Below are 27,055 nucleotides of genomic sequence, written 5' to 3'. Positions count from 1 at the left end.
GAGTTCAACTCAGATCCGGAACAAGTAAACTCAATAAATATTTATAGAGTTCTCCATTTTAAATACACAAAATATTGATCGGCCATTATTAATACCCATTTTTAGAATGAAGCAATATTCCTGTTCTCTCTCCGTTTTTCTTCCTCTTTCTTCCTCTCCTTCTCTCCTTTTTTTACTTTTCAACATCCTCGTTCCTCACCTCTACTCAAAAAAAAAAAAAAATATTTTAATGTTACAGAGAGCTATATTCTTAGCACAGTTCTCTAGACTGGGTGATAGAGTGAGGCCTCCATCTCTTTAAAAACAATTCTTGTTATTCTTGCCTTATTATGCTTCCCTGTTACCATGGAAGTAAATATATCTTACTGGGACTGAATTATAATTCACAAACATTTTAACGATACTGAGTATTTCATCTGGAAAAATATCATTTCTTTTATTGACATCTTCATTTTTCAATATAGTTTAATAATGTCCTTTCACCTCTATTCACAAGTGAGTTCTTTTATAATTTGTTTTCTTATTTTGGATGTGAGAATTGTGTTGCCCTCATAAAATGAGAATCTTTTGTACAGTTTTGTGTAGAGGTTGGCAAACTTTCTGTAAAAGATGGTAAATATCTGAAGTGTTGCGAGCCATACAGTCTGTCACAGCTGTCTAAAGCAGCCATAGTCAGCAGCTAAACAAGTAAGCATGGCTGTGGCTTGATAAAACTCTGTTGACAAACACAAGCAGTAGACAGGATTCGGCCCTTGAGCTTTAGTTTGCTAACCTCTGCTCCATAGCAGGGATCACACACATTTTTCTGGGTGGGATCAGACAATAGATATTTCGGCTCTGCAGGCCACATGGTCTCCCGTCCTAACTGCTCAACTCTGCTGCTGTAGCCTGGAAGCAGCACAGGCAAGGTATAAATCAATGTGTTGCTGAAGCCAACAAAACTTTATTTACAGACAACAAAATTTAAATTTCATATAATTTTCATGTTGAAAACGTTTTTTTACTTTTTTTAAACCATTTAAAAGTTTTTAAAATTCTAGATCATGGACTATACAAAAACAGTCAGTGAGGCTGTGGTCATGAGTCATAGTTTGCTGACCCCTACCCTGGAGCACTTTACCTCATAATTAATGGTTCCTTAAAAGTTTAGTACCATTCGGCCGGGCGCGGTGGTTCACGCTTGTAATCCCAGCACTTTGGGAGGCCTATGCGGGTGGATCACGAGGTCAGGAGATCGAGACCATCCTGGTCAACATGGTGAAACCCCATCTCTACTAAAAATACAAAAAATTAGCTGGGCATGGTGGCGCGTGCCTGTAATCCCAGCTACTCAGGAGGCTGAGGCAGGAGAATTGCCTGAACCCAGGAGGTGGAGGTGGTGGTGAGCCGAGATCGTGCCATTGCACTCCAGCCTAGGTAACAAGAGCGAAACTCTGTCTCCCCGCTACCACCGAAAAAAAAAAAAGTTAAGTACCATTCATTTATAAATCAAGTGATTTTTAAACAGGTCAAATCTTGCAAAGTTTTCTAATTCTTGAGTAACATGTCAGCTGTTTTAACTTTATGCACATAAATCTTGCATTTTTCCAATTTTAAAAATTCATTTGTTCCAGGTGACCTATTCATTCATGATCCCTAGACTTTCTAAAACAAATCAAGACCAATGTAAAGTGGAATTTTCTTGCCAACACAGCCACATCGCCTTACATTCACATAAGGTCAGATGGAAAGCCACAGAACTAACTCAGCATTATAGAATCAGGTTTGAAACCAACACAGGCAGAACCTCACCCGCTACCTGCAGAATGCTGTCCCTGATCTAAAATGTGCTTCTTGCTGCCCTCATCCTACTGCATGATGTTTTCTGAGCTGACTACTGAACCTTTTCAATGTTCAAATACAAAGCTGTAAAAAGAGCCAAGTTCACTGAGCATTTAATATGGACCAGGCACTGTTCCGAGCACATCTTATGCATTAACCAATTTAAAAGAACTGTAAGTTTTACAAGAGGAGTAATAAGTTACATTTACACTTATGTGAAGAACAAACTAATAAAGGACAAAAGAAAACAAAAGGGCGGGGAGACGGGGTTTCAAACTGTTGGAGTAGTCAAATGGAAATGGCATCTTGCTGCTATGGTGATGGGAGGGAGGATGGACTCCAGAGAAATTTGGGAAACAAATCCACAGGATTTGACGTGGAGGGTAAAGAGGGGCATGTTGACGACTCTCCAGTACGAATTCGCTGATGATGAACTAAGTGTGCAGTTTGCCTGAAGACTTTTCTGCTTCTCTTGTAATTATACGATCTCTCTCCAGTATGAACTCTCTTATGTTGATTAAGGTGTCCAATTTGGATGAAGGTTTTCCTACATTCCTTACATTCATACGGTTTCTTTCCAGAGTGAATTCTCTGATGTACACTAAGGGATTGACGATGACTGAAGGCTTTGCCACATGCACTACATTCATACGGTTTTTCTCCAGTATGACTTCGGCGATGACAAATAAGGGAGGATTTTGTCTTGAATGCCTTTCCACACTCAATACATTCAAAAGGTCTTTGGCCAGTGTGCAGTCTCTGATGTTGAGTACAGGATGAGTTATCACCAAAGGCCTTCCCACATTCCATACATTTATAGGGTTTCTCACCAGTGTGAACCCTCTGGTGTTGAATGAGGTGTGTGGTCTGGCTGAAGGCTTTACCACATTCCTTGCACTCGTATGGTTTCTCTCCTGTATGGGTTTTCTGATGCTGTGCAAGGTGAGCCTTCTGGGTGAATGCTTTACTACAAACCTTACATTCATAGGGCTTTTCTCCAGTATGGATTCTCTGATGAGTGGCAAGCTGAGAACTGATGCTGAAGGATTTTCCACACTCCCCACATTCAAAAGGTTTCTCCCCAGTATGAATCCTTAAATGACTGGCAAGGTGGATGTTCTGCCTAAAAGCTTTTCCGCACTCTTTACACTTAAAAGGCTTTTCTCCAGAGTGTACTCTTTGATGCTGAGTGAGTGATGCATGATGGCTGAAGGCTTTTCTGCACACGTCACATTCATACGGTTTTTCTCCGGTATGAATCCTTTGATGTACAGTAAGGGAGGAGCCATACCTGAAGGATTTGTGACACACATCACATTTGTAAGGTTTCTCTCCAGTATGAATTCTCCTATGTTGATTAAGCCCTATGTGGTCACTGAAGGCTTTCCCACAATCAATGCAATCAAAGGGTTTCTCCCCAGTGTGATAGTATCTCCAGTGCCGGATAAGGGATGTGTTCTGTATGAAGGCTTTCCCACACTCAATGCACTCATAGGGCTTCTTGCCAGTGTGACATCTCTGGTGTCGCGCAAAGGATGAGCCGTCACTAAAGGCTTTCCCACATTCGTTACATTTATAAGGCTTCTCTCCAGTGTGAATTCTCTGATGAACAGTAAGAGATGAGCTCTGGGTAAAGGTTTTCTTACACTCATTACACCTGAAAAGCTTTTTTCCTGCATAGATTCCTGTTTGTTTTATTACCACTGAACTTTTTTGAAAATGTTTAATTGAATCTCGATTATGAACTTTCCCTTCTGAATCATCCAAATAGCACCATCTTCCAGATTTGTTATATATATGTTCTCTTTCCTTAGAGAGGGTTTTGTTACGAGTAATTGGCTCTTGCCTGGATCGTGTCTCTTGACCTACTGCCAGTCTCCTTCCAAAGGCACAGTCAGAATCCCAATTTTCTTTAAAACTGCAACACTCAAGTTTAGTGTTTGAGGTTCTGTCTGTTACCCCTTCAGCATATGAATCTTGCTTTGGAAATAACTCCTGGGTCTCACATACAGATTGCTGGCCTGAAAGATACCAAGAAAACACACATTTATTTTATCATGTGTTAGGGAAAAGGAATCTTCCAAAAGGAAAACTGGTGAATTAATTCACTAATTGGTGAATTCAACAACATACATTTTACAGCTCTAAAAACTATTACATTTAGGTTACAGTGGCTTACACCTGTAACCCCAGTGCTTTGGGAGGCTGAGGCGGATCGCTTGAGGCAGAGTTCAAGAGATTGCTTTAAGGCCGGGAGTTCAAGACCAGCCTGCACAACCTAGCAAGACTCTGTCTCTAAAAAAAAATTGTTTTAAGGCCGGGCGCGGTGGCTCAAGCCTGTAATCCCAGCACTTTGGGAGGCTGAGGTGGGTGGATCACGAGGTCAAGAGATCGAGACCATCCTGGTCAACATGGTGAAACCCCGTCTCTACTAAAAATACAAAAATCAGCTGGGCATGGTGGCACGTGCCTGTAATCCCAGTTCCTCGGGAGGCTGAGGCAGGAGAATTGCCTGAACACAGGAGGCGGAGGTTGCGGTGAGCCGAGATCGCGCCATTGCACTCCAGCCTGGGTAACAAGAGCGAAACTCCGTCTCAAAAAAAAAAAATTGTTTTAAGTTAGCCAGACATGGTGGTATGTGCCTGTAGTCCCAGTTACTCAGGAGGCAGAGGCAGGAGGATTGCTTGAGCCTAGGAGTTTGACATGGCAGTAAGCTATGATCAAGCCACTGCACTTCAGCCTGGGCAACAGAGCCAGACTCTGACTCTAAAAGAAAATCATTTTCACATTTTCCTGGTTACTTCCACAATAGAATCCTCAATTCTCTGGACACTCCATAATGAAGCCTTGCAATTTCTCTCTTTTTCCAGCTTTATTGAGGCAGAGTTGACAAATAAAACTTGTATAAATTTAAGGTGCAAAATGTTTTGATATGCTTATACATGGTAAATGTTTACTACGATCAAGCTAATTAACATATCACCTCACATAGTTACCGTTTGCTGTGTGTTTGGTAAGAACATTTAAGATCTACTCTTAGCAAATTTCAGGTATTCATTATTATTAACTATATTCATGATGCTGCATATTAGGTCTCTAGAATGTATTTATCTTATCACTGAAAGTTTGTACCCTTTGACCAATATCTCCCATTTCTCCCATCCCACAAACCATGGTAATCAACCTTCTATTTTCTGTTTCTAAAATTGACTTTTTTTCTTTTCTTTTCTTTTTTTACATTCCACATGTAAGACATCATATAGTATTTCTCTTTCTGTGCCTGGCTTATTTAATTTAGCATGATGTCCTCCAGGTTCATCTATATTGTCACAAATGGCAGAATTTTCTTTTTTTTAAAGGCTGAATAATATGGAATATTATGCAGCCATCAAAAATGATGAGTGTCCTTTGTAGGGACATGGATGAATCTGGAAACCATCATTCTCAGCAAACTGACACAAGAACAGAAAATCAAACACCACATGTTCTCTCACTCATAGGCGGTGCTGAACAATGAGAACACATGGACACAGGGAGGGGAGCATCACACACTGGGGTCTGTTGGGGGGAAATAGGGGAGGGACAGCATGGGGTGGGGAGTTGGTGAGAGATAGCACGGACAGAAATACTAGATATAGGTGAAGGGGAGGAAGACAGCAAATCACGCTGCCGTGTGTGTACCTATACAACAATCTTACATGTTCTTCACATGTACCCCAAAACCTAAAATGCAATAAAAATTTTTTAATTAAAAAAATATATTTATTTAATTTCTATATACACACATGTACCTTACAATATATTTATCTACCACATTTTCTTTATCTGTTCATCTGTCAATGGCCATAGGTTGTTTGCATTTCTTGGCTATTGTGAATAGTGCTGCAATGAAATTGGGAGCACCGATACCTCCTCTAGGTACTAATGCTGTTAGTTCAGCTACATACCCAGTAGTGGGAATGCTGGGTCATATGGCAGTTCTCTTTTTAAGTGTTTAAGAACCTCCATGTTTTCAATAATGGTTGTACTGATTTACATTACTCACCAACAATGTACAAAGACTTCCTTTTCTCAACATCCTCACAAATACTTACCTTTTGAATTTTTGATAACAGATAAGAGGTGAAATTTCACTGAGGTTTTGATTTGCATTTCCCTGATGATTAATGCTGTTGAGTACCTTTTCACAAACTTATTGTCCATTTGGATGTCTTCTTTGGAAAAATGTCTATCCAGAACCTTTATCATTGTTTTCATTTTTGCTATTGTTTTATGAGTTCCTTACATATTTGGATATTAACCCCTTATTGGATGTATGGTTTTGCAAATGCTTTCTCCCATTTGTAGGCTGCGTTTCATTTTATTTTCTTTCTGGTGCAGGAACTTTTTAGTTTGAAGTAATCTCACTTGTTTACTTTTACTTTCGTTGTCTGTTTTTGTGTCATATCAAAAAAATCACTTCCAAGACCAATATCATGGAGCTTTTCCCATTTTTACCTAGTTTTACAGTTTTAGTGCTTGTGTTTAAATCTTTAATATACTTTTAGTTGACTTCTGTGTAAGATAAGGGTCCAATTTCAATTTTTTTTGCACATGAATATCCAATTTTCCTAATACCATATGTTGAAGATACTATCCTTTCCCTATTGTGTATTCTTTGCATCTTTGTCAAAGATTGGTTGTCCTTATATGCACAGGTTTATTTCTAGGGTTTCTAATCTGTTCCACCAATCTTCGTGTCTGTTTTTATGCCAATACCATACTGTTTTAGTTACCATGGCTTTCCAATATAATTCAAACTCAGTAAGCATAATATAATGCCTCTAGTGTGTTCATCTTGCTCAAGATTGCTTTAGCTACTTGGGATCTCTTGGAGCTCTATGTAAATTTTATGATTGTTTTTTCTATTTCTGTGAAAAATGCCATTAGAATTTTGATAAGGACTGCAGTGAATTTATAGACCACTTCAGGTAACATCGACACTTTGAGAGTATTATTTCTTCTGATCCATGAACACAGGACATCTTTCCATTGATTTATATTTTCTTCAGTTTCTTTCATTATTGTTTTATGGTTTTCAGTGTACAGCTGAAACATTAATGAAAGAAATTATCCATTTATTTGATAAATTGATTACATTTGTTTTTTGGGGCAGCTATTATAAATGATATTGTTTTCTTAATTTTTTTTTGGATAAGTTATTTTTTAGTGTATAGAAATTCAACTGATTTTTATATGCTGATTTTGTATCCTCCAACTCTGCTGAATTCCCTTATTAGTTCTAGCAGGTTTTTGGTGAAGTTCTTCAGGTTTTCCACATAGAGAATCATGTCATCTGTAAAGAGAGACAATCTTACTTCTTTTCTGATTTGTATGCCTATTTCTTTTCTTCCCTAATTGTTCTAACTAGGACTTCCGGCAATACATTGAATAAAAGTGGTCAGAATGAGCATCCTTGTCTTGTTCCTCATCTTAAAGGAAAAGTTTCTCACTTTTTACCATTGAATATGATGTTAACTGTAGTTCTGTCATACATGTCCTTTACTGTATTGACATATGTTTCTTCCATACCCAGTGTGTTGAGAGTTTTTATCATGATGTTGACTTTTGTTAAATGCTTTTCTGCATCTATTGAGATGATCATATTATTTCATTTTTTGAAGAGACTTGATATAATAATATTGAATACTAATATTATATTTAATTACATTCATATACACTATTGAACAAGTATGAACTAATTTCAGGCAATATGCTTATGAGGAGGAGGAGGAGCAGTGATTTATGCCTGAAGTATTTTGCCAGAATTTTGTGCACATATAATTATTTCTAGATAGATAGATAGATAGACAGATGAAATCAGATTTAAGGAAGTGATGCATAGAGTCAAACGTTTGGAAAAATATGTTAAATAAGAAAAGAGAAAGTCTTTTTAAAATTACATCTAAACACTGAAAGCTTTCCACCTTAGATGGGTAAAAAGACAAAGATGCCTGCATTTATGACTTCTATTCAAAACTATGCTGTATGTTCTAGCCAGAGCAATTAGAAATAGAAATAAAAGGCATCCAACTTAGACAGGAAGAAATAAAACTGTCTCTAATCACAGATGACATATCTTATACATAGAAAATTCTAAAGAATCTACAAAAAAAAGCATTAGAGCTAATTTATACGTTCAGCAAAACTGCATGACACAAGATCAATACATAAAATCAGCTCTATTTCTACAAACTATAAATGAACAATTCCTCATCAAATTATAAAAATAATTTCATAAAAATAGCATTAAAACATTAGGAAATACTTAGGAGAAAGTATTTAGGAATAAATTTAGCCAAGGAAGTGCAAACATTGCTGAATGAAATTAAAGGAAATCTAAATAAATGGAAAGATATTCTATGTTCATGGATAGGAAGACAACAATGTTAAGATGGTAATAGTCCCCAAGCAATAAACAGATTCAATGCAATCCATATCAAAATGCCAATGGCCATTTTTCACAAATAAAAAAGCTGAATCTAAAGTTCCTATAGAATGGCAAGGACCCTTGAATAGCCAAAACAATCTTGAAAATTTGAAAATTAAGAACAAAGTTGAAGAAATACATTTCCTGATGTGAATATTTACTACACAGCTACTAAAATCAACACAATGAGGTATTGGCACAAGGACAAACCTAGAGATCAATGGAATAGAACTGAGAGTCCAGAAACTGGGATACTTGTGCATTTTAGTGAGAATATAAAAAACAGCACAACTATGATGCAGGTGGCAGTTCTTCAAACAGTTAAACACAGATTTATCAAATGACACAGCAATTCCACTCCTAGGTATATACCTCAAAGAACTGAAATCAGGAGTTCAAAAAAAACTCGTAAATGAGTGCTCATAGCAGCACTAGCAACAGTAGCAAAAGATGGAAACTGCCCAAATATCCATCAGTAGATGACTGAATAAACAAAATGTAGCACATGCATACAATGGAATATTACTCAGCCATAAAAAGGAATGAAGTACTCATACATGCTGCAACATGAATGAACCCTGAATCTGAAACAGCATTATATTATGTGTAAGAAGTCAAACATAACAGGTCACTTATTGTATGATTTCATTTATAGGAAATATCCAGAACAGGCAAATCCATAGGGACAGTGACTGCTTGAAGGGTATGGGGCTTCCTTTTGGGATGATGAAAAATTTCTCTCACTAGATGGTGATGAGATTTGCACAGTATCATGAATGTACTGTCACTGGAATGAATTATACACTTTAAAATGGTTAAATTTTACATATACTTTTCTATTTAAAAAAAGGTAAATAAAACAAGCAAACGAAAAAACAGACCACAGCAAAATACAGAATAGTAGAAAAATAAGGGAAGAAGGGAAAAATGAAAAGGAAAAAAGAAAAGGAAGGAAGGGGATAAAGGAGAGAGAAATCGTTAAGTTACAGAAGGTCAAACAAATGTATTATATGATTCAAATGGGACTATACATCTCTTCATTTTTAAAAAGCTAGGAGTAAAACAAAAGAAATCAACACAGTAAATGCTTCTATAAACGAAGATAACTCCCAAGTTAAGCTACTATATAGTGAGAAATGCCATATACAAACTTCTAGACCACACAAAACTGGGGAAAAGTTTTATCAAATTTATATAAAAAGCATTTATATCAATGCTGCATAAATACGGGAAAATATACAACCTAATAGAAATGTGAGTAATGAGTATAAACACACTATGGATAGAATACAAACTCTAAACAGATTTAAATGCACATATTCTCAATATTGTGGTAGCTGGGGAAATGAAAATTAAATAAAACATTATTTTTCATCCAGCAGCTTGGCAAAATTTTTTAAAACTATAAAACACCCATATTGGTGATGATGTCTAGAAACGGTATTCTCATACATTCTTTACCAATGGCACAGCAAAATATCCATGACACTTAAAAAATATATATACTTAGACCATACAAATTCATTTCCAAGCATATATCTTCAAGAAATATTCTGACATGTAAGCAAGAAGATATGTTCAAACTGGACCACTGTTGATTATAGGTAAAAACCGGAGAAGACCTAAATGTTTAAATATCCTAACAGCAAATAATTTAAATAAATTATGTATATTCATATATTATAATACTAAACAGTCATTAAAAATGAAGTAGAAATATATGTGTCAAGTTGTTAGGCACACAAATAGGAGAAATCACATTAGAAATAATATATTGGACTTTATAGAAATTGTAAAATTTTACGTCATAATTTTAAAAGACCTAATTAAAATAAAAACTTATTGCCATATGTGAAAAATAGTTTGAGACAATATATCAGAGAATTAGTATGCTTATATACATAGCAATCACTGAGACTGTTAAGAAAATATTTAACACACAGAGAGAACTGGCCACAAATGACAGATATTTTACAAAAAGATAAGAGAAAAACCAAATTTATGGGAAAGTGTTCAACTTCTTTCATACAAAAGAGTAATTTTTGTCTATAATCTTTCAACAAATAATGAGCAAACGTTTTCATGAAATACCCAATGCTTTCAAGATGCAATTAAACTCATATATCTAATTATTGTTAGTCACCAAAAACAAACAAAACTTTCAGAGCCAAGCAGGTGCTCATATCCAGGAATACAGCAATCCCCAAAACGCGTAGTTTTCATTGAATTAAAAAGACTATTGTAAGTGTATCTTTAATACTAAGAAATGTAAAGCAACCTAACTGAGCAATGGTATATAACAGAATGCACATGAAAAACACTTGTATGCATAACTGAATGTACACTATAATAATTTCTACTATGTGAAAAATGTGTAGAATTTATCCTAACTTAAATGGGTCAAACATGTATGTTGCAATAAGGTCATTGTTTAAATTCTTTTGCCACAAAGTAAATAATTATATTTTTTACCAAGCATTATTTTCTATGGAAATTTCTTTTCTTTCCCTTATGTACCAAGAGGAAAAGACCCTTTACTTCCACCTTCTTGCAATTTAACTTCTGCCCACCTATACTACTAAAACATAGCAGCCGTTGGGAATGACATCTCCTTTGTCTCTGTAAGGCCCTATTTGAAATTCGGCAAACTCTATTCCATGCAAGCTATCCATAAACACGTCTTATCCTTTCCATTAGAGTAATTCACTGATGGCTTACATTTATGAGTAATTATTCTCCCTTTTTCCAATCACCTGCCAATACTCAGCAGAGCAGCTCAGTCACATAACTTTTAATTTGTAGTTCTTACAGGAATGGATGCATGACGAAAACAATAGGCCATTTAACCATAGAAGAGAAAACCTTTGGAAGTCAGCTCAAAAGTCCATCAGGGTCAGGAAAAGATCATTTAAGGAAGTGAGAGGATGATACATGTCCCAATGGCCAAGAAAAGAAGGAATTTCAGGGAACTGGGAGTTACTGGAGAGAAGGGGGCAAAGAAGAAAGGAAAGAATTATTTGGAAATCCGAGAGTTCATTTTCTCTCCAGACCCAGAGAGCCTAGTAAAGTTTCCTACTGTGTATTAGTGAGGATGCAACCTTTTTATTAAAAGCTGTGCTCTGTCTTGCGGTGGGTTTCCACACCAGGCTCTGTTGCACTCACCTGAGAACAGGCTTCCTGTCGGCTCTCGTTTCACCACCCAGGTCTCCTTCTCTTGCTCTAGTAAAGACACTAAATCTGGCTTCGCCATGCAATGTCCTGCAAAAGTGAAAAGAGATGAACTTTGGTCATACTGTTGGCATCCTAAAATTGAGAACCACTCCCTTACTGATAGAAAAATGTTACTGCTGGAAGAAGCAGAAAAACAGGTGAGTAGGATCTGAAAGACACAGAAGAGAATGCTTCAAACGTAACAAAGACACCAACTTTCACCTCCACAAATGTCACTCTTATCATGGGAATGCACAACAAAAACTCAGGCCAGCACTTCAGAAGACACCCCTTCCCGCCTCCGTCATTCAAAACTGAAGTTTAAAAATGGGGGTTCCCCCAGGAGGCGGAGGTTGCAGTGAGCCGAGATCGCGCCATTGCACTCCAGACTGGGTAATAAGAGCGAAACTCCATCTCAAAAAATAAAAATAAAAAAGGGGGGCGTTCCCAATGACAGATTCAGATATGGGAGAGGGACATCATACCTGCCGATCCCACGTCACTATAGTTCTCCCATAACCCATTCTTACAGGAATTCTTCTGAGCTGGGTGTAGCTGCTGGGGAAAGTCAATAGCCAGATTTTTCATAGTCACCAACCCCTGCAATGGTAAAAGCACATTTTTTAAATGAAACCATGTTTGTGAACCCACCTGGTCCCAGTGGGGTGGATCATGTCCACACACTGCAAAAAACGCACTCCGTACCAAGAACTGCAACTGAAGTTCTGGTACACCAGGTTACATGTGACAGGGCTTAGTTATAGCATATATGCTTGGGGGAAAACAGAAAAATAGGAGAAACTTTCTACTGTGGAGAATTTGTCATTTTGTAGAGGCGGGTGCACTTACACACAGTATAAACTTTTAAACACAGACTGAAGGCTTTCCCATATTCACACAAATTATTCAACAAGTCCACAGGGTTTTTCTCTTGTATGAAATCTTTGATGAAAAGGAGGGGGTGATATTCTGCTCAAAGTTTTCTTACATTCATCACAAGTCAAACATTTCTGACCTTGACAGATGTGTTTGTAATTTATGATAACTCAGTGTCCCCCTCCACTTTTCCTATGTGTATCAAGATTGGGTGCTCTCTGTTCTGAGGGGATAATCTGTCTGTAAGAGGCACTGTATTCAAATGAAGACTTCTCCTATAGTTATTGTAGTCATGGTCTTTTTCCTCAAGAAGAGTTTCCTCATGGAAGATATTTCCTCTTGCCTGAAATTTGTCTTCTGACTTACCGGCTGTGTCTCAAACAGAGCATCACAATCCCAGTGCTCCCCTAATAGAGAATACTCCAGACTATAGCTTGTGAACCTCTCTGTCATCACTGCCTGGGGTAGCTTTCCTTCACAGAAGTCCCTCTTGAGAGGTAACTCCCTGATCTTCTGCACGCCCTTCAAATCTGAAAGATATTCAGAAGGCAAACATATCTTTTATTATGGGCAAGTATGAAGAAAAATTCCAAAATGTAACCATTAAACTGAAAGCCACGAAAAAAAACCTTATCATAGTCTTTTATTTTTATGGAAGACAATGAAAAGCTTATCATTTTGAAAGCTTTCTTATATTAGTAGAAATATTCAACCAAGCCTACATTCCTAAATTTGTGTAGCCATAGTCCTAAAGGACAGAATAAGACCTTTCCCACCTAAAAGTTGAACAAGTTCACATTATGTTTTTAACAGAAAATTGGAAAAAGAAATTAAAAATCAAGAGATAAGGAGCTCACAAAGACTTAAATGTAAGATAAAATGTCTAATACAAAGAGGAAGTGGAGGGTACAGAAGAAAACTGCTATGTGATTCTTATTTCAGCTTTAAGACAACTCCTTTTCACTCATTCTCCATTCATCTAGCAAAAATTTCATCTCTATCTCTACATACCTCCTTTTTTTTTTTATTACAATGCTAACTAATAAAAGTCCAGATCCTGGCCTTAAAAATGTTAGTATTTCATAATTAACTAGTCTCAATAAGAGATGAAGGGTCTGCAGGAAGGAAAAACAGTTCTATCTCATTCAACTAGTTCAAAGTGTGTGATTCAATATGATGTTAAAGTGGAAACTTTCACAGAAATATTCTTGTTCTCTTAGGCCGTATGATGACCCACGTGAGTCACTTTACAGATGTCAGTAACTTGTCCTGCTGTCAATGCAGCTGTTTCCTTGGAAGTATGAATTGAACAAAGAAACCTTGTAAGATTCCCAATTCTTTAGAAATCGTTTCCTATTAGGATAAGACCTCTGAAAGAAATTAAATTAAATTTCATTAATTTTAAATATATTTATTTAAATTTTAGATTATTTAATTTTTATTCCCTTATAATAATGGCTTATATTTAGTGAGCACTGAGTGATATATTGATCCAAGTGTCCAGTGTGTAATGATCAAATCAGGGTAATCAGAGTATTTACCACTTCAAACATTTTTTCATTTCTTTGTGTTGGGAATATTCAAAAATTCCTTGTAGAATGAGTTAGGAAGAATTCTCTTTCTCTTCAATTTTTTGGAATAATTTGAGAATTAAAATTAATTTTTCTTCAAAGGTGTGGTAGAATTTATTAGTAAAGCTGTCCAGTCCTGGACTTTTCTTCATTAGGAGACGTTTTATTATGATTCAGTCTGGTTACTTGTTATTAATCTATTCAGATTTTCTATTTATTTCTGGTTCAATCATGGTAAGTTGTATGTGTCCATGAATATATCCATTTCCTTTAGGGTTTCCAATTTGTTACTTGTATTTGTTCATTAAGTAAGTTTTCTGTGCCTTTTCCCATCTCTTCACTTTCTGAAATGTTGAAGATACAGTTGTTTATTTGCTTAATAGTAACCCATATGTTTTGTAGGCTCTATTTTCTTTATTCCCTTTTCTTTATTTTTATCAGATGGGGTTATTTCAAAAGACCTGTCTTCAAGTTAAGAAAGTTTTTCTTCTGCTTGATCTAGCCTATTGAAATGTTGGTTGTATGTTTTTTATTTCATTTATTGAATTCTTAATTTCCAGGATTTCTGTTTGATTCTTTTTAATTATACCTATCTTTTTATTAAATTTCTTATTCAGAGCTGGGTGTGGTGGTATGTACCTGTAGTCCCAGTTACCCAGGAGGTGAGAGTATTGCTTGTGTATGGGAGTTTGAGTTAGATTTTGGGGTACAGCTAGGGCAACATAGTGAGACCTTGTCTTTTTAAAAAAATATATATTGGGCCGGGTGTGGTGGCTCAAGCCTGTAATCCCAGCACTTTGGGAGGCCGAGGTGGGTGGATCACGAGGTCAACAGATCGAGACCATCCTGGTCAACATGGTGAAACCCTATCTCTACTAAAAATTACAAAAAATTAGCTGGGCACGGTGGCGCGTGCCTATAATCCCAGCTACTCGGGAGGCTGAGGCAGGAGAATTGCCTGAACCCAGGAGGCGGAGGTTGTGGTGAGCCGAGATCGCGCCATTGCACTCCAGCCTGGGTAACAAGAGCAAAACTCCGTCTCAAAAAAAAAAAAAAAAATATATATATATATATATATATACATAAAATTCAGATGACAAGTTATTTTCCTCATTTCTTTGTACTGTCTGTGTTATTTTGTATCTTATTGAGCTTCCTTGAGATCATTATTTCAAATTCTTTTTCAGACATTTCATTGATTTCCTTTTCTTTCAGGTCTGTTAATGGAGAATGATTGTGTCCTTTTGGAGGTTTCATGTTTCCTCGCATTTCCATGTTTTTTATGTCTCAACGTTGATATCTGTGTATATGGTGGAACAGTTGGTTATTCCAGTTTTATGCATTGGCTTTTGTAGGTAAAGACTTTTTTCCTGTAAATCTGTCTATAGTGTTGTCTGGTTAGGGTGCTTTCCCTTTGATTTTGGATATGTGCAGTAGTTTAGTCTCGGTATTATTTCTTTGGCTGTAATCAATGCCAGTGGTGTCTGTGAGTTCCTCAGTGACTTAGGTTGTTAGCAAAGGCCATGGCAAGGCTTTTCTGATGATGTGGATGCCAGGCAGGCTGATGCTGCAGCCCGTGGGTGGTATGTGTTTGCCCTTGGCTGGTGGCAGTGGTCAGGGTGTGATGGTCATCAGGTCCCTGGGTAGTATATGCAGGAGCTGGCATTGATGGTGGGGTGCTGGGTGGGTTGGTCTGAAGGGAAACATTTTATAAGTAGTACTGAGAATAGAGAATGGACATTGAAGAGTTCTTGCTGGAAAGGAAGGAACTAATATCCTAGAGCTTCTGTGATATTCCAGCCATATTCCGGCCTCATCACATAATTCATTATCTAACTCAGCACCTGTAGATGGAAGTGGTAGTATCCTCGTTGTAAAGATTAGGAAATTAATAAGGCCAAAGTGACTAACTTGTCCAAAGTAATCCAAGTAGTAGTGGGAGAGCCAGGATTCCAAATGAGATCTTCATCTCTGAAGCCTATGCTCTTGTGGTATGCCAGGCTGCCTCCATTTTCACAACGTGAGGTTGACTTAGTTTATCAAATATAATAGAAAATGAAAGAGCAACCACCCAGAATAAGCAAGAAACATTTGGCATAGTCAGCAAGTTTATATTCACAGAGTTCTTGCAATGCATTATTATGTAATACATATTAAATGATGAACTGTCCTCTTCAAGAAGTTCTTCTCAAATAAAGGAGGTAAGGGAAACATAATCAACCTACTTATATAAATATAGCAAAAGAGAGCTGGTTTCCTTGGTCTATGAATTAGAGAAAGCTACCTGAAATATAAGGGTTCTTTTTGTATATTTTAAAGAGAGGGAATTTGCATATATGTTAGAGAATTTTATTAAAAAGATGATGAGTAAAACCCTTATTTTGCAATGTGTCAAAATGATTTCCAGATTTAAAAAATGCGTGTCGTATTTGTTTTGTGAATGCATTTAAATTTGCTAGATTTTTTTTTTTAAGACTCAAAATGTTCAGTATAGAAAATAGAAGGGAGGAGTGAATTTTAGTGTATAAGAAAGGAAAGCAAGTTTGTAATATCTGAATGGCTATAATAATAATGAGGTGTTGCAGAGACGTACCCCAGCACTATACTTCTTTCCTATTAACCAACAGCAATTACTAGAAAGAGTTCTGGATTTGCCGCAGGTGAAAACAATTTTAGATTTCACTAAGCGGTGCTCATAGTTGAACCAGATGTTGTTGTCTGTGTCTTAAAGCTTTAGGACCCTAAACTTCTAATGGGTAAGAAGAATGAATCACACTGCTTCATATGTGTATAAGAAATTTTGGTTTATGAAGCATTTCTACCTCTGTGATCTCATTTAATCTTTATGACAATCCTATGAGGTGGACAGGTTATATATTTAATCCTCAGGGGATCAGACACTTTCCCCTTTAAAATGTCTAAACAAAACTCTAAGAATTTTCTGGTTAATAAATTCCATAGTTACTGCTTCTGCCCATCTGTGTATGTGAACAATTATGTAATATTATTTAAACCTAATTTAGTGGGTTCTATACAAATAAAAATGTACATTATGATTAAAAAAAACCTCTGAAAAAATCTGTCATTCTGATTCCCTGTCTTTCTTGATAATTTGTTCTGGAAATAACGCTATGTTTGAAATTTCTGTATTCCCAAATAGTATAAATAAGAGATACTGCAAGAGGCTTGGGAAGAGTCTGCTGAAGATGCTGCGTGTCTGAGGCAGCTGAGCTATGACTAGCGGTGGCCTCACCCTACCTGGTTGTCTCACACTCACCTGGGCACCCGGCTCTTGTCAGCTTTCTCTTCACTGTCCAAGGCTCTTTTCCTTGTTCCAACAAGGAGATCACATCGGGCTTAGAAACACAAAGTCCTAGACACATAAGAAACAACCTGGTCATATTGTGGGGTTGTCCAGACTGAGATGCAGTCCCCTTGATTTGACAGAAGAGGGAAGTGCAGGTCTTGGTGATAAAGGCATGAAAGGCTTCTTAGTTAAGTAAGTGGGGAGGGTGAAGGGTGGGGAAAAGGGTTGGGAGCCCTTACCCAGCAATGCCAGGTTCCTGTAGTTCTCCAACATCACTTTCCTGTACAGGTTCCTCTGAACGGGACTCAGCCACTCCCACTCCTCTTGGGAGAAATCTATGGCCACATCCCCAAATGTCACCAAGCCCTGAAATGATATAACCATGTTCTTGCTCAACCAGCGCTCATGCCCACATATGACTAGGGGGTTGTTATAAGAAAGAAATGTGTTCCCCCACAAAACTCCCACATTAAAGTCCTAATTCCCTGTTCTTTCAAATGTGACTGTATTTAGAGACAGAGCCTTCAAAGAGATGATGAACGTTAAATGCGGTCACACAGGTGGGGCCTTAATCCAATCTGACTGGTGTCTTACTAAATGAGGAAGAGATACCACAGCGTGCAGGCACAGGGAAAAGGTCACGTGAAGATGCAGGGAGAAGATGGCCCGCTGCAAGCCAAGGAGAGAGGCCTCAGGAGAAACCAGACCTGCAGGCACCTTAATCTTGGACTTCCAGGCTCCAGAACCTTGAGAAAACTCCAGAACTTTGAGAAAAGAAATTTCAGTTGTTTAAAACACCCACTCTGTGGTATTTGTTCTGGCAGCCCTAAGAAACTAATATAGTGGTCTAAAGATTCCCTGTCTTCCTTTTTACTAAGAGACTATAAATTCAGTGCCGTCGAGACCTGGTTAGGTATTGTATATCTAGCCTTAATCTGTCTTAAACTCCAGGGAAAAGGGGAAAATATGGAGATAGCCCCTGCCTTAGGAGAACTTACAGTTTTGTGGACGTGAAAGGAGGCAACCACAAGAAAAACCCCTGACATCAATTCAAAACTATAAATAACAAAGACTATGCACAACAGGTCCTATAGCACTGTCCAACATGGTGACATTTGAGTGGCCGGGGACAGCACAAGAATGGGCAATAAACTGGAAATGAACCTTAAAGCATCAATAGGGCTGGGCGCAGTGGCTCACGCCTGTAATCCTAGCACTTTGGGAGGCCGAGGCGGGTGGATCACGAGGTCAAGAGATCGAGACCATCCTGGTCAACATGGTGAAACCTCATCTCTACTAAAAATACAAAAATTAGCTGGGCATGGTGGCACGTGCCTGTAATCCCAGCTACTCGGGAGGCTGAGGCAGGAGAATTGCCTGAACCCAGGAGGCGGAGGTTGCGGTGAGCCGAGATCTCGCCATTGCACTCCAGCCTGGGTAACAAGAGTGAAACTCGGTCTCAAAAAAAAAAAAAAAAAAAAAAATTTCTAATTTCACTGTTAGTGTTCAGTAGAGGTTTATTAAAAAAGAATCTAGCAATATTTCTTTTCTGAAATAAATGTGTAGTAAGAATGAAAAACACTGTAATGTCTTTAATTAATGAAACACCTTTAAGAACCAAGGCGTTATCTTGGAGAAGTCAGGCAGTATGAGGGCCTATCAGGAGCACATTTGCTAACAGCTTGGCACGAGCAGGATTTTCCTGTCTCACTGGCAAGATGGGGCTGCTCAGCTCCTGCTGGCAGATTTTTATGGAGCATAGTTTTACAATTTCAGCCTACAACTCTGACATGTTCCAATGTATTTTAAACATTTACTCAGTTACAACTCTAATCCCAGGAACCTGTGGCTAACAGAAGGCAGATTTAAATGACTAATAGCTACGGGATTTTCAAAGTCTAAAGTGAAATGAACAAGTAAAACAGTTAGACTACCCCAAAAGCTAAATTACAATTCCAGCACTCACCAGCTCTGGAACCTCACTTGGTTACCTAATGCCTCTGTGCCTCACTTCCCCAGAGATAAAATGAAAAAGTCAACAACACCAACCTTATAGATTACGTTTTAATTAAATGAGGCAATACCTATACAGCACTTAGAACATGTAAGGCACAATAGAAGCATGCAATGACCATCACTTACAATGATGTTGACTGTCATTCATTTGAATGCTGTGTCTGCTTGTCACCCTTGACCTACATATTTTTCAGGCAGTCCTCACCCAGTCCCCATTTGTGTGTTCTACATAGACAAGGCCCCATACTATGAACCACTTGACCAATGTACTTCTGCATTAAGCCTGGTGAACCTGATAATGTAATCTTCAAGTTGGCTTATTGAGCGTTGAGCTCCCTTCAAACTATCCCATCCAGCCCTGTCTCGGGAAACTCACCTAGATAATGCCCTGGACCGCAGTAAAGGCACCAGCCCACAGGTCCCTCCCTCTCTCTTGGTCCCCACCCTTTGGCTGGATATGTGTGTCCTGAATGTCTCAGCCCTTCCTATGAGCACTCTGAGCAAGCTGTGCTGGCCACCGTTCTCTGGAATCTGTGAATAAACAATCTTTTTGCCATTCTGATCTGAGTGTCCCTCACCATGTGGCATCTGACTACATGAAACCTAATTCAAATACCTCACTTAACCAACCACGACACCAACCAAGAGCTGCACCTTTTAAAGAGTCACATGATTCTACTAGAAACAAAAGTCTCTCTGAGGTGTGGTATCTGCTGAGTAATATACAATCATGCATTCTTTAACCCGCTACCAAACTTTAAGGACACATTTAACTGAATTGTGTAAAGATAGGTCAAAAGGGTTTCGTAAGTGATACCCTGGTTTCAGTGAAGATTGACTACAGAGCACGCTCTTGATGGTAGATTCATGATGGAGAAATCTCCTGAGCTGGAGACTGAAAGGCCCCTGCAGTGTAAACCACAGCTTAAGACTTACTAGCAACAGCCAAGAACTGCTTCATGTCCTTGAGCAGAAGACACACTAATATGCCTAGCTGAGAAAGCTAGTCTACAACAGTGATTTTGCAAGTTGAAGCATCTTAGCACGAAAACAAAGGGACTTACTTGCCTGACAAGGAAGCTCAACTCTTGTGTCCCAGACTGACCATGTTTATGCATTAGTGATCTGCTTTTGTACCAGTAGTTAAATGCCTTCGGTTTAATCGTGCAGCGTGACCCAACATTAGCAATATACATATATCCTCCTAAGACATTTTCTGTTTATTCAGACAGCTCTTTATGTACAGGATCATGACTTTTGTTTAAACAAGTCTTTTACTGTAAATAACAGCAATAACAATAGCTGAAAGCACTTACAACCCTTCAGATGCAATTCTATATACTTACATATTTAATCCTCACAACGACCCTAATAGTCAACACTATTACTATTCCCATTTTACAGATGAGGACATACTGAGCTGTAATTTGCCCAGGATCACAGTCAGTCAACTGTAGAGCTAGGAATCTGACTCCACAGTCCATGCTCTTAACCTCTACTTCAGGTATTGGCAAAGCTTTTCTGTAAAGAGTCAGAAAGTAGATATTTTAGGCTTGTGGACCATACGGCCTCGGCCACAACTGTTCAGTTTTGCCGTGGTAGTGCAAAAGCAGTCACAGATAATACATAAACAAGGATGTTGTACTACAGTGAAACTTTTTTATGGATACCAAAATGTGAGTTTCATTTAATATTTATGTATTGTTCTTCTTTTCATCTTTTACAACCACTGAAAAAGTAGCTTCTGGCCCAAAGAAAAAGAGGTGGTGGGCTGGGTTTGACTCATATGCCATAATTTGGCAAGATCTGTCCTATATTACACACTTTAAAAAAAAAACAAACATATACAATCTAAGGGTCTTGTAAATTTCTAAAACCATCATGATGACATGAGGATGCTGCCAGCTAACACCATTAAGTCCTTACTATGTGCCACGTACCTTTTTCCAGGAACTGTACACATATTAACTTAATCCTTGCAAGAACTGCGTGAGGGAGGTCCAATTATTTTCTTCATTTTATAGATGAAGAACATCGGTCACTTAAGTTGCCTAAAGCTTCCGCAGTGATTAGATGCCAGAGCTAGCCTGTGAGCCCAGCGCATGACCTTCGATCACTTAGCCACTCGACTTCTATTAAAAGGTTCCACCCCGATAATAGCAGTGATACTTAGGATCCATTCACCCTGCCAGTGAAACAAGTTCCAGTAGAAAACACATTTTCAGATAAAAATAAAACCAACTTCCTCTAACGGATGTCTGGATCGACCTGCTTAATTCAGGTGGAAACAAAACACTCCCAAATGTGCAGTCGTGTCCTTATTCCTGTTGCTACAACATAAACATGCAGACTTCAAACTAGATTTCACATGTTTACAGCATACCACAGAGAAAACACTATGCGGGACAGAACCTACTCCTGATATAGCCATCTGATGTGACTTAACTCATCTTAATATACATATGCACTGGGCACGGTGCCATATGCCTACAGGCCCAGCTACTCAGAAGGCCGAGGCAGGGGAATTCCTTGCGCCCAGGAGTTTGAGGCTGTAGTACAGTATAACTGTGCCTTCAAATGGCCAATATACTCTAGTCTGGGCAAAACAGTGAGTCCCCATCTCTTTTAAAAAACTTATGTGTGTGTGTGTCTGTGTGTCTGCACAGACACACAGACACACACACACACACACAGACATTAAAAGCATACAAACCAACAAAAAATAAAAGCAACTTTAGACATACAGAAAAATCTTTGAATTTTGAAATTTCATAGAAATGAATGAAAAGAAAGTACATTATAGAAAAAATACTCTAAAAAGATTTGTTTCAACTCAATTCAGTTAATGTTTAAAACATATGAATAAACATTTATTTAGTACTAACATTTTTCTTGATGAAGTTTTTATTTTTTCAAACCATGAATGCTTTTGAGGTACCACTCCTGTTCTATCCAAAAACAATTTTAGAAGTATTCTGGTTTCACATAAACTTAGGAAGCCTTAATCTATGAAGAAAGAAAAACTTCTAGGAATGTATTCGTACAAAATAATCAGAGGCTTGGCAGATCACACCTACAATCCCAGCTCCTTGAGAGGCCAAGGTGGGAGGATTGCTTGAGGCCCGGAGTTCTAGGCTGCACTTAGCTATGACTGTGCCACTGTACTCCAGCCTGAGTGACAGAGTGAGACCCTGTCTCTAAAAAAATAAAATAAAATAACAAAATCAGGGATGAAGCACATTTTCAGATATAAAAATGATTATTCGAACGCTCTACCAAATATCAAAACAGTGGCCACAAGAGCACTTAAAAAGACCATATTCGAACATTCACCCTCCAAATATTTTCTGTATCAGACATTGGGGCAAAACTGCTCTAAATCCCTGCCTATGAAGTAAGGGAATGAGACAAGAGAAAACGAGATAAATTAAGTAAAACCCATTTGACCTTCGAACAACATGGTTCTGAGCTGCAAGGGTCCACCTACATGCGATATTTTTTTCAACCAAATGCAGATTGAAAATACAATTATTGTCCAGGTGCAGAGGCTCACACCTGTAATCCAAGCACTTTGGGAGGCCAAGGCGGGTGGTTGCCTGAGGCCAGGAGTTCAAGACTGGCCTGGGCAACATGGCAAAAGCCCATTTCTAGAAAACAAAACAAAAATTAGCTGGGCGTGGTGCCACATGTCTATAATTTCAGCTATTTGGGAGCCTGAGACAGGAGGATTGCTTGAGCCTGGGTAGGTCAAGGCTGCAGTGAGCCATGAATGCGCCACTGCATTCCTGCCTGGGTGACAGAGTAAGACCCTGTCTCAAAAGAAAAACGATTATTTGTGGTATGTGTACACTGAGGGCTGACTCTTCATATCTGTAGGTTCCACATGGCTGATGAGTATGTGCAAATTCTGGTATATGTAAAGTTTCTGTGTATAGCATGTTGAAAAGTACTACAATGGCTGGGCACAGTGGCTCATGTGTATAATCCCAGCACTTTAGGAGGCTGTGGAGGGTGGATCACTTGAGGTCAGGAGTTTGAGACCAGCCTGGCCAATATGGTGAAACCCTGTTTCTACAAAAAGAAAAAATACAAAAATTAGACAGGTGTGGTGGTAGGTGCCTGTAACGCAGCTGCTAGGGAGGCTAAGGAAGGAGAATCACTTGAACTCAGGAGGTGGAGGTCGCAGTGAGCCAAGCTGATGCCACTGCACTCCAGCCTGAGTGACAGAGCAAGACTCCATCTCAAAAAAAAAAAGTAAAGCAGGGAAGAGGGATGTAAAGAACTAGAGTGGGAGGCTTTGAAATTCTAGACAGGGTGAGCAGGAAAATGAGGAGGCAATTTTTCAGAAAGAAAAGAGAGTAATGTAACACATGTCAGCGGTAACAAGAAGTCAGGTCATGCAGGGCCTGCTCAGTCACAGGAAAAATTTTGGCTTTTATTCAGAGAAACCACTGGAGGCTCCTGAGCAGAGCGTGATACAAGGTGACGCGTTTGAATAGACCCCCTCTGGCTGCTGCATTGGGAAGGGGCTGTGGGGACTGTGAGCAGAAGCAGGAGGTCACAGAAGCACAGTCAAGAAGCCAATAGTAAGAGATAGGAGGACTTGGACCTGCTAGTGGTGATAGATGGGATGAAAATTGCCAGATTCTGCATATAATTTGCAAATAGAACTGACAGGATTTACAACTGGACCAAATATGGAAGAAGAGAGAAAGACATGAGACAATAATGACAAGGCTTTTGGACTGAGTAACTGAGAGGATGAAATGGCCACTAAGACCCAAACTGTGGGAGGAGCCGGTTTATGGGAGAATCTCAGGACCTATTACCTATTACCTATTACAGGCTGGCTTGAGTTACCTATTAGACACCCGGGCAGAGGAGTTGAGCAGGATACACAGGCCTGGAGCTCAGAGGAGACGTCTGGGCTCACAATGCGAATTTGGGAGGAGCCGCCGTGTGAGTAGGTTTTACAGACATGACAAAGGCTAATATCCCCAGGAGACAGCATGCAGACAAAAAAGCAAGGGCCAAGACCAGAGCGCTGAGGCACACTCTGTGTGTAGGCGGGTGGATCATGAGGTCAAGAGATCGAGACCATCCTGGTCAGCATGGTGAAACCCCGTCTCTACTAAAAAAAAATACAAAAAAAAAATTAGCGGGGCATGGTGGCGCATGCCTGTAGTCCCAGCTACTCAGGAGGCTGAGGCAGGAGAATTGCTTGAACCCGGGAGGCGGAGGTTGCGGTGAACTGAGATGCACTCTGTGCAAGGTCAGGGAAATGAGGAAGAACTGTGGCGAAAACCAAGAAGTCAGGAAGATGGGAGGAAAGCCAGATAAGTGTGGGATCCTGGGAGCCAAGGGAAAAAGGGAGGCCTATTGACAGGGATGAGCTAGCTCAGGGATTGGCAGCCACCTGTTTTTGTAAACAAAGTTTTACTGGAACACAGCCCATCCACTCACTTACATATTGACTGTGGCTGCCTTAGCTCTGTAAGAACAGAAAGGAGTAGCTGCAGCAAAGATTTTCAAAGCCTGACATATTTTCTTTCTTCTTTCTTTCTTTCTTTCTTTTTCTTTCTTCTTTCTTTCTTTCTTTCTTTCTTTTTTTTTTTTTTTTTTTTTTTGAGACGGAGTTTCGCTCTTGTTACCCAGGCTGGAGTGCAATGGCGCGATCTCAGTTCACCGCAACCTCCGCCTCCCGGGTTCAAGCAATTCTCCTGCCTCGGCCTCCCGAGTAGCTGGGACTACAGGCATGCGCCACCATGCCCCGCTAATTTTTTTTTTGTATTTTATTTTAGTAGAGATGGGGTTTCATCATGCTGACCAGGATGGTCTGGATCTCTTGACCTCATGATCCACCCACCTCGGCCTCCCAAAGTGCTGGGATTATAGGCTTGAGCCACCGCGCCCGGCCCATATTTTCTACTGTAGCCTCATACAGCACAAGTTTGCTAACTTGAGCTATTTCAAATACCAATGATGTCATGGCACAATCATTGAAAAAAGGAAAAATTAAAAAAATTTTTTAAATCAAATAACGGTGGTGAAAAAAGACTAAGAATTGAGCGCTGAATATGGTAACACAAAGACCACAGTAACCCGCTTAAGAGCAGTTTGGGCAGCACAACCGGAAACTGGTTCATACATACAAATATTTTTTGACACCCAGTGGAAGTGAAATGGTTCATCCATTAATGACCTAGCTATGATATTTATGAGACACAGTCAACAGAAACAAACTATTAGCATTTTTTAAAGGCACAAAATTAAGTGGGAAAAAGAAAGCCTTTCACATTGCACCTCCTCTCCCTAAAATGTTGTCTTTCTCCATTGTGCCTTTGAAACATCTTCTCTCCCTTCAAAGCAAGGCTCAAAAATCACCTCCTTGGTAAAGAGCCTACCCTTCCGCTACAGCCGGCTGGAAGCCAGGAGCTCCTTGTAGTCGTCACTGGTAGTACTTAGCCCAAAGATTACCACAGTCTAGAATCTTGCTTGTTTCCTTGACTGTGGGTCAAAAGCTGTCAGCTCCGAGAGCAGGGAACGGGGTTTAGCCATTGGTTTGTCCCGTGGCTGGCACAAAGTGGTCACAGAACAAGCCATGTACAGCAGAAGGGTCTCCCGTGTTCCTCAAGGAATACATTTTCTCCATCAGAGTCCCTCTGGGAAAAGCGGTACAAGGGAAAGGACGAATCATTTCATCAATCAAGAATGAAGGCTGACTGGGATGAAGCAGCAGCAGGTGTGGAGGCCCTGGGCAGTTTAAACATCACTCACGAGAATGTGAAGACACAGAAACCAGTGCCCAAACAGGTCTCTTACACTGAAAACTTTCAAGAAAATCAACAGCATTAACTCCTGAGAAGCAAGACTGAATTTCAGAGATGGGAGATGAAATGCCAGCTCACCTGGGACATGGCTTTAGGTTCAGTTCCTGTCCCCGCAGCCTCCAGCTTCTGGTTTCTCTCCTGGGGAAGAGCAATGTCCCTGGAAGGCAGAGCTGGAACAGAAAGGAGTAGCTAGAGACCAGGTCTACACCACAGCCCTAAATCACCAGCCTAGAAACGTCCCTTCCTGCATAAGCAGGTGGCATCAGGTCATTACGGTGCCTAGGGACTGCCACAACGTGGAGATAGGGGTTACCTTCTCCCTGGGAGCACGAAAACAAGAAAGGTGTCTAGTTAGAGTGACCCCGGCAAGTCAACATTCCTTCTACCGTCACTCGGTGCTCTGACTCACTGGGGCTTCCAAATCTTCAGATGCCCGCTCCACCGGCTTCAAAGACCAGGGACACAGTTCTCCGGCATCTAGTCCCCGAGGGCCCAACCCCCTACCAGATCTCGCCCCGAGATGAATTCGTCCCTGTCCGCCCGGCCCCAAACACCTGTCACTCTCACCTCTGTGCCCAGGACCCGTGGCGGCCGCTGCTCGCTGGCGTTTGGATGCGAGGCCATTCCTGGAGCGCGGCCTTCCCCTGGCAGGGAGGGCCAAGGCGGCTGCAGTCCCTGTAGTCGGGCCTCGGCCCGCCCGGGGCTTTGTGCGGTGGGCGCCTCTCCCCGGGAGCGGCGTCGGCTTGCGGACACCCGCGCTCGCTGCACCCCGCATGTCACCCGAGGCCACGCGACGCCCTCCCGGCCGGTCCCTCACAGACCCACACCCCTGGCCACACCCGCCCGCCACGCCCAACGCACAGCCCTGCGCGCGCTCTCCCAAGCCCGGGCATCCACGGGGCCGCGCCGCGGAGCCGCCCCGCCCCCGGCCGTGCCGCGCTCCGCCTTTCCCCAC

The 27,055-nt window shown here is 39.9% G+C and overlaps 1 protein-coding gene across 1 annotated transcript; it reads right to left on the bottom strand.

The window, feature by feature from the left end:
- Positions 1-410: 410 nt before the first annotated feature.
- Positions 411-27,021, bottom strand: ZFP28 (ZFP28 zinc finger protein). Its single transcript, XM_035284858.3, has 8 exons — positions 26,668-27,021; positions 26,179-26,270; positions 17,494-17,620; positions 17,225-17,320; positions 12,743-12,906; positions 11,986-12,100; positions 11,453-11,548; positions 411-3,842 (listed from the first exon to the last, which is right to left on the bottom strand). The coding sequence occupies exons 1-8, from the start codon at positions 26,873-26,875 to the stop codon at positions 2,134-2,136; spliced, it is 2,607 nt and encodes an 868-aa protein (XP_035140749.3). The 5' UTR covers positions 26,876-27,021; the 3' UTR covers positions 411-2,133.
- Positions 27,022-27,055: the final 34 nt, after the last annotated feature.

This window comes from Callithrix jacchus, chromosome 22 (genome assembly GCF_049354715.1).
Source record: "Callithrix jacchus isolate 240 chromosome 22, calJac240_pri, whole genome shotgun sequence".
Classification (NCBI taxonomy): domain Eukaryota; kingdom Metazoa; phylum Chordata; class Mammalia; order Primates; family Cebidae; genus Callithrix; species Callithrix jacchus.
This window is presented reverse-complemented; position numbering and strand designations above follow the sequence as displayed.